This window comes from Cherax quadricarinatus, chromosome 28, assembly GCF_038502225.1.
Source record: "Cherax quadricarinatus isolate ZL_2023a chromosome 28, ASM3850222v1, whole genome shotgun sequence".
Lineage (NCBI taxonomy): Eukaryota > Metazoa > Arthropoda > Malacostraca > Decapoda > Parastacidae > Cherax > Cherax quadricarinatus.
Genome location: NC_091319.1, coordinates 17475457 through 17490338, shown reverse-complemented (window position 1 = coordinate 17490338; position 14882 = coordinate 17475457). Strand labels below are relative to the sequence as shown.

Here is a 14882-nt window from a genome sequence, read left to right as displayed (position 1 = left end):
AAGTACCACTACCAAGAGTACAAGTGTTCTCTGAAGGAGCTGCTTAAGTTTAGGTGAACACCCAAAGGGATATCACAGCAAATATATTACACACACACACACACACACACACACACACACACACACACACACACACACACACACACAACCTAACATTACACGTCATAAAAGTCTTTGATAGGGTTCTGAGACGCCAAATTACAGACAATGCATAAACTTGAACTAAATAAAGTGAGGGTTAGAATGCCTTTAAAACTGGCCTATCAAGATTATTAAACCACTATGGTAAAACTACGGAGACCTTGGAAGGAAAAAAAAACGCTGATTTAAATACATATTTTTCAAAATCATTTAATAAATGCAACCACAGAACAATAGCTCAGAAAACGAGGTAAATATGCAACTGAAAAAATTTTTCAACACACTTATTAGCTCTTATAAAGAGAAAGTTTCCTTTAATAGCAAAATGTTCTTTGTAAGGAACATGTCAACAGCAAGTACTTATAATCTCATTCAAGACAAAAAAAAAAAAAAAATAAGATCTATATGAGCAGTAAATTGGTTGAGAGGAAGCAACCATTCAGTTGCTAACGAAGTATGTTAATTATATATTTGACCTCTGGTCAATTTGTTACTGATGTTCTTTCAATCTAATGAACACACGAGATGACAGGCAAATCATACAAACTTCTACTTACATTCATTAGTATACACTTGTCTTGACTTTCCTATGTACACCTTCATTGTTCTTATTCTGTCTTGCTTTCCAATTTAGGAAGCCTAGCCTTAGAACAGGCCGCGGACTCGATCATTAACCATACAAGGGTTGGACCAGAAAATTCAAGGCGCATCGAGACGATCTGACCCTTACTAGACAAGCTATCCCGAGCCACAGTAGAGAGAAAACGGGCCAAGATTTTATTTGCCACGAATTTCCCATGGGAAAGTGTTTCTTTAGGCCTTAAACACAGCTAGTACATTTTAAATTATGTGAACGTAAACCTAGGAAAACTTCATAACAAAAAGATCCCAGCGGATCTTTTTGTTATGGAGTTTTACCCTTGATGTAATAAGAGTAAATCAAAGAAGCAAACACCACTCCCACGAGCCTTTCTCGGGCGGGGAAGGTGCCAGAGCTACAGCTTCCTACCATCTACAGCTCACAAGACTGCCATTCCCACGAGCCCCCCTGGGGCGGGGAAGATGGCAGACCAGAGGCCTAGTTTCTCCCTACGAGCCCCGTGAGGGCGGGGAATGGGGCTAGGCCTGGGGACAGCTGGTCCCAGAAGATCAGGAGGTACTTGTACCTCCTCCCATGGGAGACATAGGTCTCAGACACTCCCAAGACAAGAAGCCAAGGCCGGGAGTACCGGCGAATCAAGAAGAGGAGTAAATCAACGATTATATTACTACAGTGACCGTGGAAATAGCAGCCGACAGTCTGGCATGGTATGAAAGACAACTGCCTGACCTAAATTAATTCAACCTGAACTATTTCCTCTGAACAACAAATAACCGTCTATACATGTCTATAATTCGTCAAGGTAAAGTCATCAGCAGTACGGTAATTCTCACGCGTGATAATAGCGCCGGCAGATAATTCCACGGCTAGCGTGGGAAGTCACTCGTTTTCTATTTACACGATTTTATATGTGATGTACATGTGGCCTGTTTCAAGAGTTTTCCTAATTTGTCAGCTATGCCTACCGGATCAGGAAGACTGTTGCTGCTGGCGACCCGCTGGCCTACATATCCATCACAGCCCGGTTGATCTGGCACACAACAGAGGTAATAAACCAGTTTCTTCTCAACACTTCTACACTTGTTCCATCCATATTTCTGATATCTACTGGTAGCAGGTTAAGTAGTGTTGGACCACATTCAATGTAGTCCATCCGTTCCTCCGGAGGCTGAGCTTCTATATCTGTCAATGTTTGCCTTCTCTTCCCTTCCCACTTCTGGCGTCTTTGTGCTCTCAGTTCTCGCTTCTTTCTTGTTCTGTCCTAGTCGAGGTACACCCACCGTCGGGAATCGAGCATGACTTTCGTTGATTCCCCGTTATTCCTAAGTCTCGGGGAGGGGGAGGGGTGTAAAGACGTTAGAGTTGGGGGTACCGGCGGTATTTTTCCATCTCCCTTAACTTTGGTTTCCGTAGTGTTAACCAGTGAAAAAGCATGGGTGCACATGGCACCCATGCTTTTTCACTGGTTATATTTTACTTATATTTTACACTTCTTCCCATAGTTCTCACTCCAGTTCGCACACTAACAGCACCTTTCAAGGCAGGTGAAATTGCCGACCTAGAAAATGTACAGAGAACTTTCACGGCGCGCATAACGGAGATAAAACACCTCAATTATTGGGAGCGCTTGAGGTTCCTAAACCTGTATTCCCTGGAACGCAGGAGGGAGAGATACATGATTATATACACCTGGAAAATCCTAGAGGGACTAGTACCGAACTTGCACACGAAAATCACCCACTACGAAAGCAAAAGACTTGGCAGACGATGCACCATCCCCCCAATGAAAAGCAGGGGTGTCACTAGCACGTTAAGAGACCATACAATAAGTGTCAGGGGCCCGAGACTGTTCAACTGCCTCCCAGCACACATAAGGGGGATTACCAACAGACCCCTGGCAGTCTTCAAGCTGGCACTGGACAAGCACCTAAAGTCAGTTCCGGATCAGCCGGGCTGTGGCTCGTATGTTGGTTTGCGTGCAGCCAGCAGCAACAGCCTGGTTGATCAGGCTCTGATCCACCAGGAGGCCTGGTCTCAGACCGGGCCGCGGGGGCGTTGACCCCCGGAACTCTCTCCAGGTAAACTCCAGGTAAACTCCAGTATGAATGTTATTTTGGTGTACAGATTTGGAACTAGGCCCTCTTTTCCCCCATTAATATACATTTTTGTCGGCCAGGGACAGAAACTACCGACCTTACTGACGAGAGCTGCGACTCTCACTACTTTACTTTTATTAAGGAACTTTTTGTATTATTGTTAGCAATCATATTTTATATTAAAAATACATCACGCTGTGAAGGCTGAAGCACAGTATCGAAATATTTTAAAAATTCTGGTATTCTTGAGAGACTGTCTGTCACTGTTGTATATACCGGCAGCCTCACCCTTTTAGATAGGCTTAATTTATCAAAGCGATTTACTGCATAAGAAAAATCAACGAGTCTAATATATGCAAATCCTTGTATAAGAAATAAAGCTTATTCTTCTGGCACTGATAAATTAACCTAAATTAAATATTAATATCTTAAAATATATGCATAAGCTGATAAACCAAACCATGCCACAAATGCAAGTTTTTACAGATGAATCTCCCGCTAGCATGGCAGTGACGAACTCTAGCTCAAGTCCCTTCAAAGCCGTCAACATGATCGCGGGTTCAAACCCCACCCGTGGTATGGTTTGTTTGCAATCGTGTCATTACGATTTCGTGAGTCATAAGCTGATATGTTGTACCACTTGCAAACTTTAAGGCAATTCAAACATTAGATTTGTAAAAACGTGTAAATTAAACCTGAATAAAGTAATACAATACAAATACAATCCATTTTCAAAATTGAGCTGACAGCTGCCTAGAACGCTGACACTGTTGTGGATTTTTTTTTTTAAGAATTTTCGTGTAATTAGTGCAATAATAATAATGTAAGTGTTTATATAACGTAGTGTAAATGTGTAGTGCTGATGTGACTTTTTAGATAATATCAAGTCATAAAAATAACTAATATTCAAGGGGTAGCCGGGGAATAATGGCGTAATGTGTTGTTTTAACGAGTGATGCTAATTGAATCGTGATTAATTGTAGTTGATAAGAATATCAGCGTAAATTTAGTTTTGGAAAGCGAGTTAATGTGGAGAGCATCTGGAACAATACCCATGTATACTGTAAATGTCAGATTAAGGCGGATATGAGAAAAATGAGACGCGGGTTGACAGGATCAAGAAGAGTCTACCGCGGGGAGATTAATAGTGTATTCGCCCATGATGACACTCTTCAGGTCGCTTGTTCTATCTAGGCTGGAATATTGCTGCACACTAACAGCACCTTTCAAGGCAGGTGAAATTGCTGACCTAGAAAATGTACAGAGAACTTTCACGGCGTGCATAACGGAGATTAAACACCTCAATTACTGGGAGCGCTTAAAGTTCCTGAACCTGTACTCCCTGGAACGCAGGCGGGATACATACATGATTATATACACCTGGAAAATCCTAGAGGGACTAGTACCAAACTTGCACACGAAAATCACTCTCTCCGAAAGCAAAAGACTCGGCAGACGATGCAACATCCCCCCAATGAAAAGCAAGGGTGTCACTAGCACGCTAAGAGACAACACAATAAGTGTCAGGGGCCCCAAGACTGTTCAACTGCCTCCAAGCATACATGAGGGGGATTACCAATAGACCCCTGGTTGTCCTCAAGCAGGCACTGGACAGGCACCTAAAGTCGGTACCTGACCAGCCGGGCTGTGGCTCGTACGTTGGATTGCGTGCAGCCAGCAGTAACAGCCTGGTTGATCAGACCGTTCCACCATGAGTCCTGGTCACAGACCGGGCCGCGGGGGCGTTGACCCCCGGAACTCTCTCCAGGTAAACTCCAGGTAAACAGGTAATGCAACTATTTACTGGATAATATTAGTCGTCTACCATTAAGGAAGCGGTAGGATGTAAAGCCCAAGGAATAGCTGGGTAAATTAATTTTTATGAATATTTATGTTGTAATAATTTTATACAATCCACACATAATTTGCAGTGTTACTGGCTTGATTTTTATCTAGTAATTATTCAGGTACCATATGTTCCTAATTTAAGGTCCAGACAGTGAGAGTTTTGGGAGGTGAGAAGGTGGGCATCGGAGGGACAGTGATGCGACCCACTGTTCCTAAAGTCCCACTTGTCTCTGAGGTACATCTATGTTAATAAGTGTATTCTGTTTTTTGATGTGCCAGAGTTCTGCCCAATTATGTGTGAGAGTTAATTCAGGATTGTACCTGTAAAATTCAACACACAATTTCTAACAACTGTAATCTAGCCTGAGGTATTGACCAGATGCAGGTGTTAACTTATTTATATTAAAGGCATTACCATTTGACCATCACCTTGAAACATTTTTGATAAACACAGTGGGAGGCAAACCTGATTAAACTAGAACTACAAGCAAATCTTCAGGCTGCAACAGCTAGCAGTAAAAAAAAAGGTACCTAGACATAACGGGACGGCCATGGGTGGCACACTGGGGGCGGGGAAGTAGTAATATAAATGCATAATCTCCTGACGTGCTGAAAGTCGAAGCCTGGCAAAAAGAACCATTGTATAATATAAGAACTAGTGTAGACGAAGTTAACCCTTAAATGTTGGGGTAAAATGCAACTGTGATCTGAAAAAATACGTAGCCAAACAAGGAAGGTGCCTTGATGCTAGTGAAGGTATCTTAATTCAAGGAACTGGAGCTTACATTCCCTTCCCAGGATAAAACCTGTTTACCTTACATTTCCCAGGCGCTCTACTACGTCAATGGGTATAACGCTTCCCCGTAAATATATGATGTTGATACCAAATGTGTTGAGTGTGATAGGCTTACAACCCGTGTCTAAGACACTTCGTCGCCATCATGTTGGCACAAAATTTGACAAATATAGTATATTGAAACCAACAAAACAAAATGTTATTTATATAAAAAAGTAAAGATGATGATGAAGAACTAAAATAATACTGAATATAAATAGACAAATTTTACTTTACGGTATTACTTAGGAAGCTGGAAGTATAGTCTAAAAACTGCCCTTAATTCTAGTACTTTAAATTTTGTGGTCCAAAGCCGAAAATTACTGGTAGAACATGGAAGGTGTGCAAGCGCACAGTTCAACACTTACCTAGGTAGCTATAACTGTGTTCCACTGAAAGCTTCCGGCCACAGGGGAACACGTTCTTCTGGCAATAGAGGTCAGAATTGTATGGGTCAGGGTTCTGGAATGATTCCTGGTGGTAGATATGGTGGTGTTCACCCCTGACTTCCTGGTATTGATGATTCCTGACGATGATCTGCTGTCTCCCAGCTGCTGCTGCTGCTGCTGCTGCTGCTGCTGCTGCTGCTGTGGCTGGATAGCGTGTACTCCCGCACTCTAACTCTTCGTTTTCGACGTGGTAATATCCCCCAGCCTTAGCAGAGATTTTGGAAAGTTTCTTGTGATTCTTTTGGTGGTGATGAGCCTCCTGTTGGGGGCGAGGGTTGAATGGCATGGGATTCTGCATGGCAAACAAGAGGTGACTCTGAGATGCATGGGGGATTGTGGAAACATAGACCACACAGCGAAGACCAGCCGAAGAAAGCAGTTAAGGGGTTAATCAAAAGACAGAGATAGAGTAATGCAAGAGATAGTCAAGAAAGGATACGATGCAAGGAAAAGCTCAGTGGTAAAGGAATACGAGAAAAATCCCAGGATATGAGTAAGCAATAAGACGAACACGATAGATGATTCAGTTTTCAGTCTCTTACAAGCGAGTCAACTCATTTCCACTGAAATTCTAGTTCACATTAAAAGATTCTGGCTATAAACCAGCAAGTAAACTTTTACCTCTAACATTGTTAACTTAAAACCTTTGAGCACTGGGCAGCACAAAGCCACCATTCCAATCTATTGTCTTGCTGGTATCTAGTGACTAACCCAGCCTTCAGTACCTAACACTGTTTCCTTGTTGAGTGTTCTTGTATTATGAAATTGTTTAACTTCACATGAATGACACTTCATGTTTATGAGTTACAAGCACAGATTTCAGTTCGTCTCTCATGCAGTCATCTAGAAATTTAAGTAATTCCTTAGTCTCAATGCAGAACAGTGTCAAGTACAACACTCAGGAATTTCTTCTGGTTGATGAGGCATTTTCGTACATACGCATGAATACCCCGGAAAACTTTCTCCGACTTTCAACAGCTTTCTGCTAACAGTCCTAGTGACATAGGAGTTGTAAGTGTTGTCCCAGCAAACAGTGACTTCGTGAAGTGAATATTGACTTTGGTGACTGCAACCAGCGAACAATGCTTGCACTACGATTTAGCTGAAGCTCACACTTAAACATTTTTCTTCGTAAGCTTTCACTGTGTAATTAGATGAACTTGTGGCTTGTGCTTCAGGTACAACCATAACTCCATGGCAGCATGATCTGGAAAGAAAAGTGCTACAATTATCTACACAAATTTATCGTTGAATACATATGCAATTGCCAAAATGAATTCACTGTAACTGAACAACTACAAGACAATTAATCCATTCTTACATTCTCTCTCGCTTTCTCTTATACTATCTCTCCCTTTCTCTCCTTACACTCTCATTCTCAGCCGCTATCACCATAACACTGGAGGAGAGGTGGGTGAGGTGGATCACCACAACTCTGGTAGAGAAGAACGCACAAATGCAATTTAAATTCACGCAAACTAAAGTAGCTACAACTAAACAATTATAACTACGGAATTTCAATTAAGAAACGACAATTAAGCAGATACAATTAATCAAGTGCAATTAAGTCATGTTAAGTTATTACAAGCCAGCAATTAGAACGCAGTATTCGTAATTACAACCCAGTAATAACGCCTCAGTAATTACAACAAGGAGCGCACAGATTAATAATAACCATGAACGTGAAAAACTCGCTCACCTACCTACCAGCTGAATTCAGTTCTAATATTAACTCAACCGAGCTCTAACAATTGTTGCCAAAAACAGCAGCAGTGTGACCAAATTGATCAAGTACACCCAGGCTTCCCTTTCATTGCACACTAGTGCAAACGTTACACAAAGCTCTCAACCGTAAAATAGACAAGTATCCAAGGCAGATTGACCGTCACGTAACATGCCTGTGACTGGTTTCCATGGTGGTTCTACCCTCGAAACCGGGAACAGGACCATCCCTCGAAACCCGGAACAGGGCCATCCCTCGAAACCCGGAACAGGGCCATCCCTCGAAACCCGGAACAGGGCCATCCCTCGAAACCCGGAACAGGGCCATCTCTGGAAATCCGGAACAGGGCCATCCCTCGAAACCCTGAATAGGGCCATCCCTCGAAACCCGGAACAGGGCCATCCCTCGAAACCCGGAACAGGGCCATCCCTCGAAACCCGGAAGAGGGCCATCCCTCGAAACCCGGAAGAGGGCCATCCCTCGAAACCCGGAACAGGGCCATCTCTCGAAACCCGGAACAGGGCCATCCCTCGAAACCCTGAACAGGGCCATCCCTCGAAACCCGGAACAGGGCCATCCCTCGAAACCCGGAAAAGGGCCATCCCTCGAAACCCGGAACAGGGCCATCCCTCGAAACCCGGAACAGGGCCATCCCTCGAAACCCGGAACAGGGCCATCCCTCGAAACCCGGAACAGGGCCATCCCTCGAAACCCGGAACAGGGCCATCCCTCGAAACCCGGAACAGGGCCATCCCTCGAAACCCGGAACAGGGCCATCCTCGAAACCCGGAACAGGGCCATCCTCGAAACCCGGAACAGGGCCATCCCTCGAAACCCGGAACAGGGCCATCCCTCGAAACCCGGAACAGGGCCATCCCTCGAAACCCGGAACAGGGCCATCTCTCGAAACCCGGAATAGGGCCATCCCTCGAAACCCGGAACAGGGCCATCCCTCGAAACCCGGAACAGGGCCATCCCTCGAAACCCGGAACAGGGCCATCCCTCGAAACCCGGAACAGGGCCATCCCTCGAAACCCGGAACAGGGCCATCCCTCGAAACCCGGAACAGGGCCATCCCTCGAAACCCGGAATAGGGCCATCCCTCGAAACCCGGAATAGGGCCATCCCTCGAAACCCGGAATAGGGCCATCCCTCGAAACCCGGAATAGGGCCATCCCTCGAAACCCGGAATAGGGCCATCCCTCGAAACCCGGAATAGGGCCATCCCTCGAAACCCGGAATAGGGCCATCCCTCGAAACCCGGAATAGGGCCATCCCTCGAAACCCTGAATAGGGCCATCCCTCGAAACCCGGAACAGGGCCATCCCTCGAAACCCGGAACAGGGCCATCCCTCGAAACCCGGAACAGGGCCATCCCTCGAAACCCGGAACAGGGCCATCCCTCGAAACCCTGAATAGGGCCATCCCTCGAAACCCTGAATAGGGCCATCCCTCGAAACCCGGAACAGGGCCATCCCTCGAAACCCTGAACAGGGCCATCCCTCGAAACCCGGAATAGGGCCATCCCTCGAAACCCGGAATAGGGCCATCCCTCGAAACCCGGAATAGGGCCATCCCTCGAAACCCGGAATAGGGCCATCCCTCGAAACCCGGAATAGGGCCATCCCTCGAAACCCGGAATAGGGCCATCCCTCGAAACCCGGAATAGGGCCATCCCTCGAAACCCGGAATAGGGCCATCCCTCGAAACCCGGAATAGGGCCATCCCTCGAAACCCGGAATAGGGCCATCCCTCGAAACCCTGAATAGGGCCATCCCTCGAAACCCGGAACAGGGCCATCCCTCGAAACCCGGAACAGGGCCATCCTTGCTGACTGACCAACCAGGCAGTTGCTGATACTGTGATAGTCATAATAATAAATTAAGTAACATTTGAATATCTTTATTCTGGAAACGTTTCGTCATACAGTGACTTCTTCAGTCCAGAGCAGAAAAATGTGGAGTAAGAGGATGACACTGAGATGACACTATGACATGGTGGACCAACAACTGACATTGTGACATGGTGGACCAACAACTGACATTGTGACATGGTGGACCAACAACTGACATTGTGACATGGTGGACCAACAACTGACATTGTGACATGATGGACCAACAACTGACATTGTGACATGGTGGACCAACAACTGACATTGTGACATGGTGGACCAACAACTGACATTGTGACATGGTGGACCAACAACTGACATTGTGACATGGTGGACCAACAACTGACATTGTGACATGATGGACCAACAACTGACATTGTGACATGGTGGACCAACAACTGACATTGTGACATGGTGGACCAACAACTGACATTGTGACATGGTGGACCAACAGCTGACACTGTGACATGGTGGACCAACAGCTGACACTGACAATGATGGACCAAGAGCTGTACCAGTGGCAGAATGCATGCAGTTAGTGGAAGACAGATTTATGGTGTGGGCGCATGTTACTGTAAGACACAGCAGCACCACGAACAGCACCACCGCCAACAGTAGCAGCACAACCACCAACAGTAGCAGCACAACCACTAACAGCAGCAGCACAACCACCAACAGCAGCAGCAGCAGCACCACGACCAACAGCAGCAGCAGCACCACGACCAACAGCAGCAGCAGCACCACCACCGCCGCCAGCACCACCACCATCACAACCACCAACAGCAGCACCACCACCACCAGACGAGGACATCCACTGACATCTGAACTAGTTAACGAGACTCGCTCTTTGCAGAAGTTATCTATAAATCCAGCTCAAAATCCAATGCCTCTAAATAGAATTAATCTGTAGAACCTGTTGACATGCCATGATTAGTTTTAACTTCGCTGAATATTATACTGTATTAACGACTGACAGTAAAAATGATCCTATACAGCATTCAGACATTACGCTTCGGCACTGTAGATTTATTGTATACACTGAACACAGGTATGTGAAGAAGCCTATCAAACAGCAAGGTGGATGGTGATGCACACGCGCGCGCACATTCGTTGCCCCTGATTGCCTCTCAAGTCTTCCTGGGCATATCAATAAATGCATACATTATAGCAGTTAGGCAGCGGTCAGAGGAGGGAACTTTGCATGCGGTTTATGGAACTTCTGAGAAATTCAGACAATCTTCCCCCCTCCGTCCCCCAGGCTGCATAGGATTGTTTGGGCAAAATCTGATAAATATTTACACGGTATGGCAGCGATCCAGGTTCTGAGTAGGCTGGGAGCAGCCCGGCACAGCTGATAAAATTATTTATTTGAAGACTCTCTTTATAAAGGAATTTGCTGAAAAAAGAGTGAAGATTATCAGTTTTTCCGTTTATTCTCAATAGCAAAGGAGACGTCTAGAGTTCAGAGTCAGCCACCCTCGAGTAAAAGGCGTTTTCCACAGATTCATGCCTAGAACTACAGCACGTATCGGAAAGAGTACGTAAGCAGTATGGGGAAAACGATCCAGTTTTTGTTTTAATGGGTGAGGCCTCTGTCTATGAAGTCGATGACGGGTATACAGACCGAGTCACCGGTAACGACTGTTCTTGAGAGCCAAGATCTGCCTCAGAGCCTCGAGCCTCCTGTATCCCCACCCCCTCCACTCACAGACACGCAAGACGGCATCCAGTTACCAACGAAACACGCAGGGAGACTCACCAACATACAGGGCAGCGAGCGGAGTCACAACTCGGAAGCAACAGGACTCCCTGCTACGAACCATCCTCACAGCTTAAACTCCCAGATGGAGCACTCTTAAGGAAACAGTAACCATGGGGTCGTGTCAAAGCATTCTGACTGAAAATTTGAACATAAGACGAGTGGCTGCGAAATTTGTGCCCCGCCTGCTGACTCGAGACCACAAAGACCATCGTTTTCTGGCCAAAAAAAAAAAAAAAACATGGCCACCCCCACCCTCTCTACTCCTCAGATCAAGGCCCCGTGAATTTTTTCTCTCCCCCAAAATAAAAATAGCACTCAAACGGCGGAGTTTTAACGACGTGGAAGAGATTGAAACAGAATCGCAAGCCACGCTAGACGCCCTTAGGAAAGAGTTTCAGACATTTTTTCGAGAAGTGGCAAAGGCTCTTGGATCAGTGCATAGCCTCCCAAGGAAAGTATTTCGAAGAAGACAACTTCAACTAGGTAATTAGGCAAGCCTATTTATTTTTTCCGAGGAAGTTCAGGAACATTTTTGATAGTACCTTGTATGAGTTTACCTGGAGTTTACCTGGAGAGAGTTTCGGGGGTCAATGCCCCCGCGGCCCGGCAAGTCTGGTATTTAGGTTTACTATTCTTTTTCGTACATTCACTGGTTTACTTGAAGATTCCGGGATCATCCAGCCGACAACTTGACTCTGGCTCAGGCCACAGGGATGAAAAACAGCACTGGAAACAGTGCTGTTTTTTCATCCTTCACGCATTAGGCATCATGGCCCGACTGATCTAAGGCCCATACTAGGCAGGTCCAGCTCGCACCCAGCCATCCGCCATGTATCTGTGGTACAGTGGGCCATCACAAAAGATGTTCGAATAAGTTAATAATGTTATACATGATGGAGGCGATTCTCCACTATATATGAATAATATTTATTGCACAGTAAAGGAATGCCAACCAGGAAAAAAAAAGTCACACGTCACACCATTTTCTACTTAGTTAATATATTAGTTTAAAACCGAGACCTAGCAAACCAAGTGGACGTTCATGCATGTGTAGTCATCATGTTCTACTGAGTAACACAGCTATGACAACTACACAGCTCGTCACTCATGTTAGAACAGTGTGGGGGTTGCCAACCCATTACCACACCACCAATGAACGGTGTGGGGGTTGAATATTAAAATGGTATAAAATACCGACAGGTTGTTAGGTAAGATACATATGCAACAGTTACATATCTTTATTTCGAAACGTTTCGCCTACACAGTAGGCTTCTTCAGTCGAGTACAGAAAAGTTGATAGAAGCAGAAGAGACTTGAAGACGATGTAATCAGTCCATCACCCTTAAAGTTTGAGGTGGTCAGTCCCTCAGTCTGGAGAAGAGCATTGTTCAGTAGTCTGAAACAATATGGAGTTGAAGTGACAGGATGGAGCCTTATATAGCCCCAGGAGGTGAGACGTAGGTCACTTTGGGAGGTCAGGTCCCTCTCAAATCCAGCCGTTCTCACTAGTAGAGGTTGTCGAAGTTGATTTCAGGTCTGTACCAAGATACCTAACTGTTGCATATGTATCTTACCTAACAACCTGTCGGTATTTTATACCATTTTAATGTTCAATCTGTCAGACACTGCAACACAACGGTATCTTGGTACAGACCTGAAATCAACTTCGACAACCTCTACTAGTGAGAACGGCTGGATTTGAGAGGGACCTGACCTCCCAAAGTGACCTACGTCTCACCTCCTGGCGCTATATAAGGCTCCATCCTGTCACTTCAACTCCATATTGTTTCAGACTACGGAACAATGCTCTTCTCCAGACTGAGGGACTGACCACCTCAAACTTTAAGGGTGATGGACTGATTACATCGTCTTCAAGTCTCTTCTGCTTCTATCAACTTTTCTGTACTCGACTGAAGAAGCCTACTGTGTAGGCGAAACGTTTCGAAATAAAGATACCTAACTGTTGCATATGTAGTGTGGGGGTTACCAACCCATTACCACACCACCAGTGAACAGTGTGGGGGTTACCAATCCATTACCACACCACCAGTGAACAGTGTGGGGGTTACCAATCCATTACCACACCACCAGTGAACAGTGTGGGGTTTACCAACCCATTACCACAACACCAGTAATGCGTGAAATCTGAACTTTGGTAATGTTGCGTAGCCACTATATTACCACACGTGCCGCCGCGACCAGGGTTTTTAATTAAAGAACAGAAAGTCACACTACCAACCTACAGTATCCACATTTTACTAGTTTCATTAATAAAATTCCCTACGAAAATATCTGAAATTTCTCTACGAACTTTAAAATAATGTTCGTTGTAAAGTAGATTACTTTATACCGTATAAACACTTTACATGTAACAAATATGCATTAAAAAAATAGAAAACCCGCACTTAATGGAGGAATCTTATGACGATCTTTCGGTCGGTCCTGGACTATTGCTAAGTCCAGGACGGACTGAAATGTGACCACAAAGTTCCTCTCGTAGGTGCGGGTTTTGTCAGACACAGCGACACTGTGGTATCCTGATACATAAGTCCTCTGCATCTTAGTTCAACAAAAAATTTCTTAGTATGACCTACTTCTACTTGTATATGGTGTGTGATATTAGGTTGTCAGAACACTTTTGTCTGTTGTACTCATTTTTGTAAGGGTGAATTGGGAATTTGTGATTTACCTCATTTGTGTATCTTAATATAATTTCCACCTTGTATTGTAATGTTTTAAATATATAAAAAAAAAATTCTACTAGTGGGCTACGCTCAACTATGACGCTAACTCCACCTGTTTCGCCTAACTTCTCTGTATTTAAGTTGCCACATGCTTATGCTTTAGGCTTGATTGAATAACCCACCTGACCCACCTATAAAGGGTGATGGACTTATCACGTCAAAACTATCATTACTACCGTCTCGAGCATTAGAGTGAAGAAGCCTATCGTGCAGGCATAACGTTTCGGCAGCAAGGATCTCCTGGTATGGGTATTAATCCCCATAAGATGCGACAGGGAAACAGAAAACAAGTCTACACATGCAGCCCCAGGACCTGATTTATGGAACTGTTTATACAGTGCAAAATATCTATAGCACGAGCACTCGTATTCCCTGGAGAATGAGCTTATATCTAGGTGAAGTTCTAGATATAAGCTCGTGTACGCGTCATACACGCACACACACACACACACACACAGGCAGGCAGGAACCATACATAGTTTTAAGACGAAGTTTGGTAAACTCATGGAGCAGGGAGAGAGAGGACCTAGTAGCGATCAGTGAAGAGGCGGGGGCCAGGAGCTATGAATCAACCCCTTCAACCACAAATAGATGAGTGTACACACATACATACACACACACACACACACACACACACACACACACACACACACACACACACACACACACACACACACACACACACACACAGACACACACACAGACACACACACAGACACACACACAGACACACAGACACACACACAGACACACACACAGACACACACACAGACACACACACAGACACACAGC

At 45.0% G+C, this 14882-nt stretch overlaps 1 protein-coding gene across 10 annotated transcripts in view; it reads right to left on the bottom strand.

Moving 5' to 3' along the window:
* The window catches only part of LOC128693328 (uncharacterized), a 354225-nt gene that overhangs the window by 59159 nt on the left and 280184 nt on the right, over positions 1-14882 (bottom strand). For all 10 annotated transcript variants that reach the window (XM_070089438.1, XM_070089439.1, XM_070089440.1 and 7 more), the window contains one exon: positions 5890-7177. In XM_070089438.1, the coding sequence (XP_069945539.1) occupies positions 5890-6268 (379 nt within the window). In that variant the 5' untranslated portion in view covers positions 6269-7177. The remainder of the gene's footprint in view (positions 1-5889; positions 7178-14882) is intronic.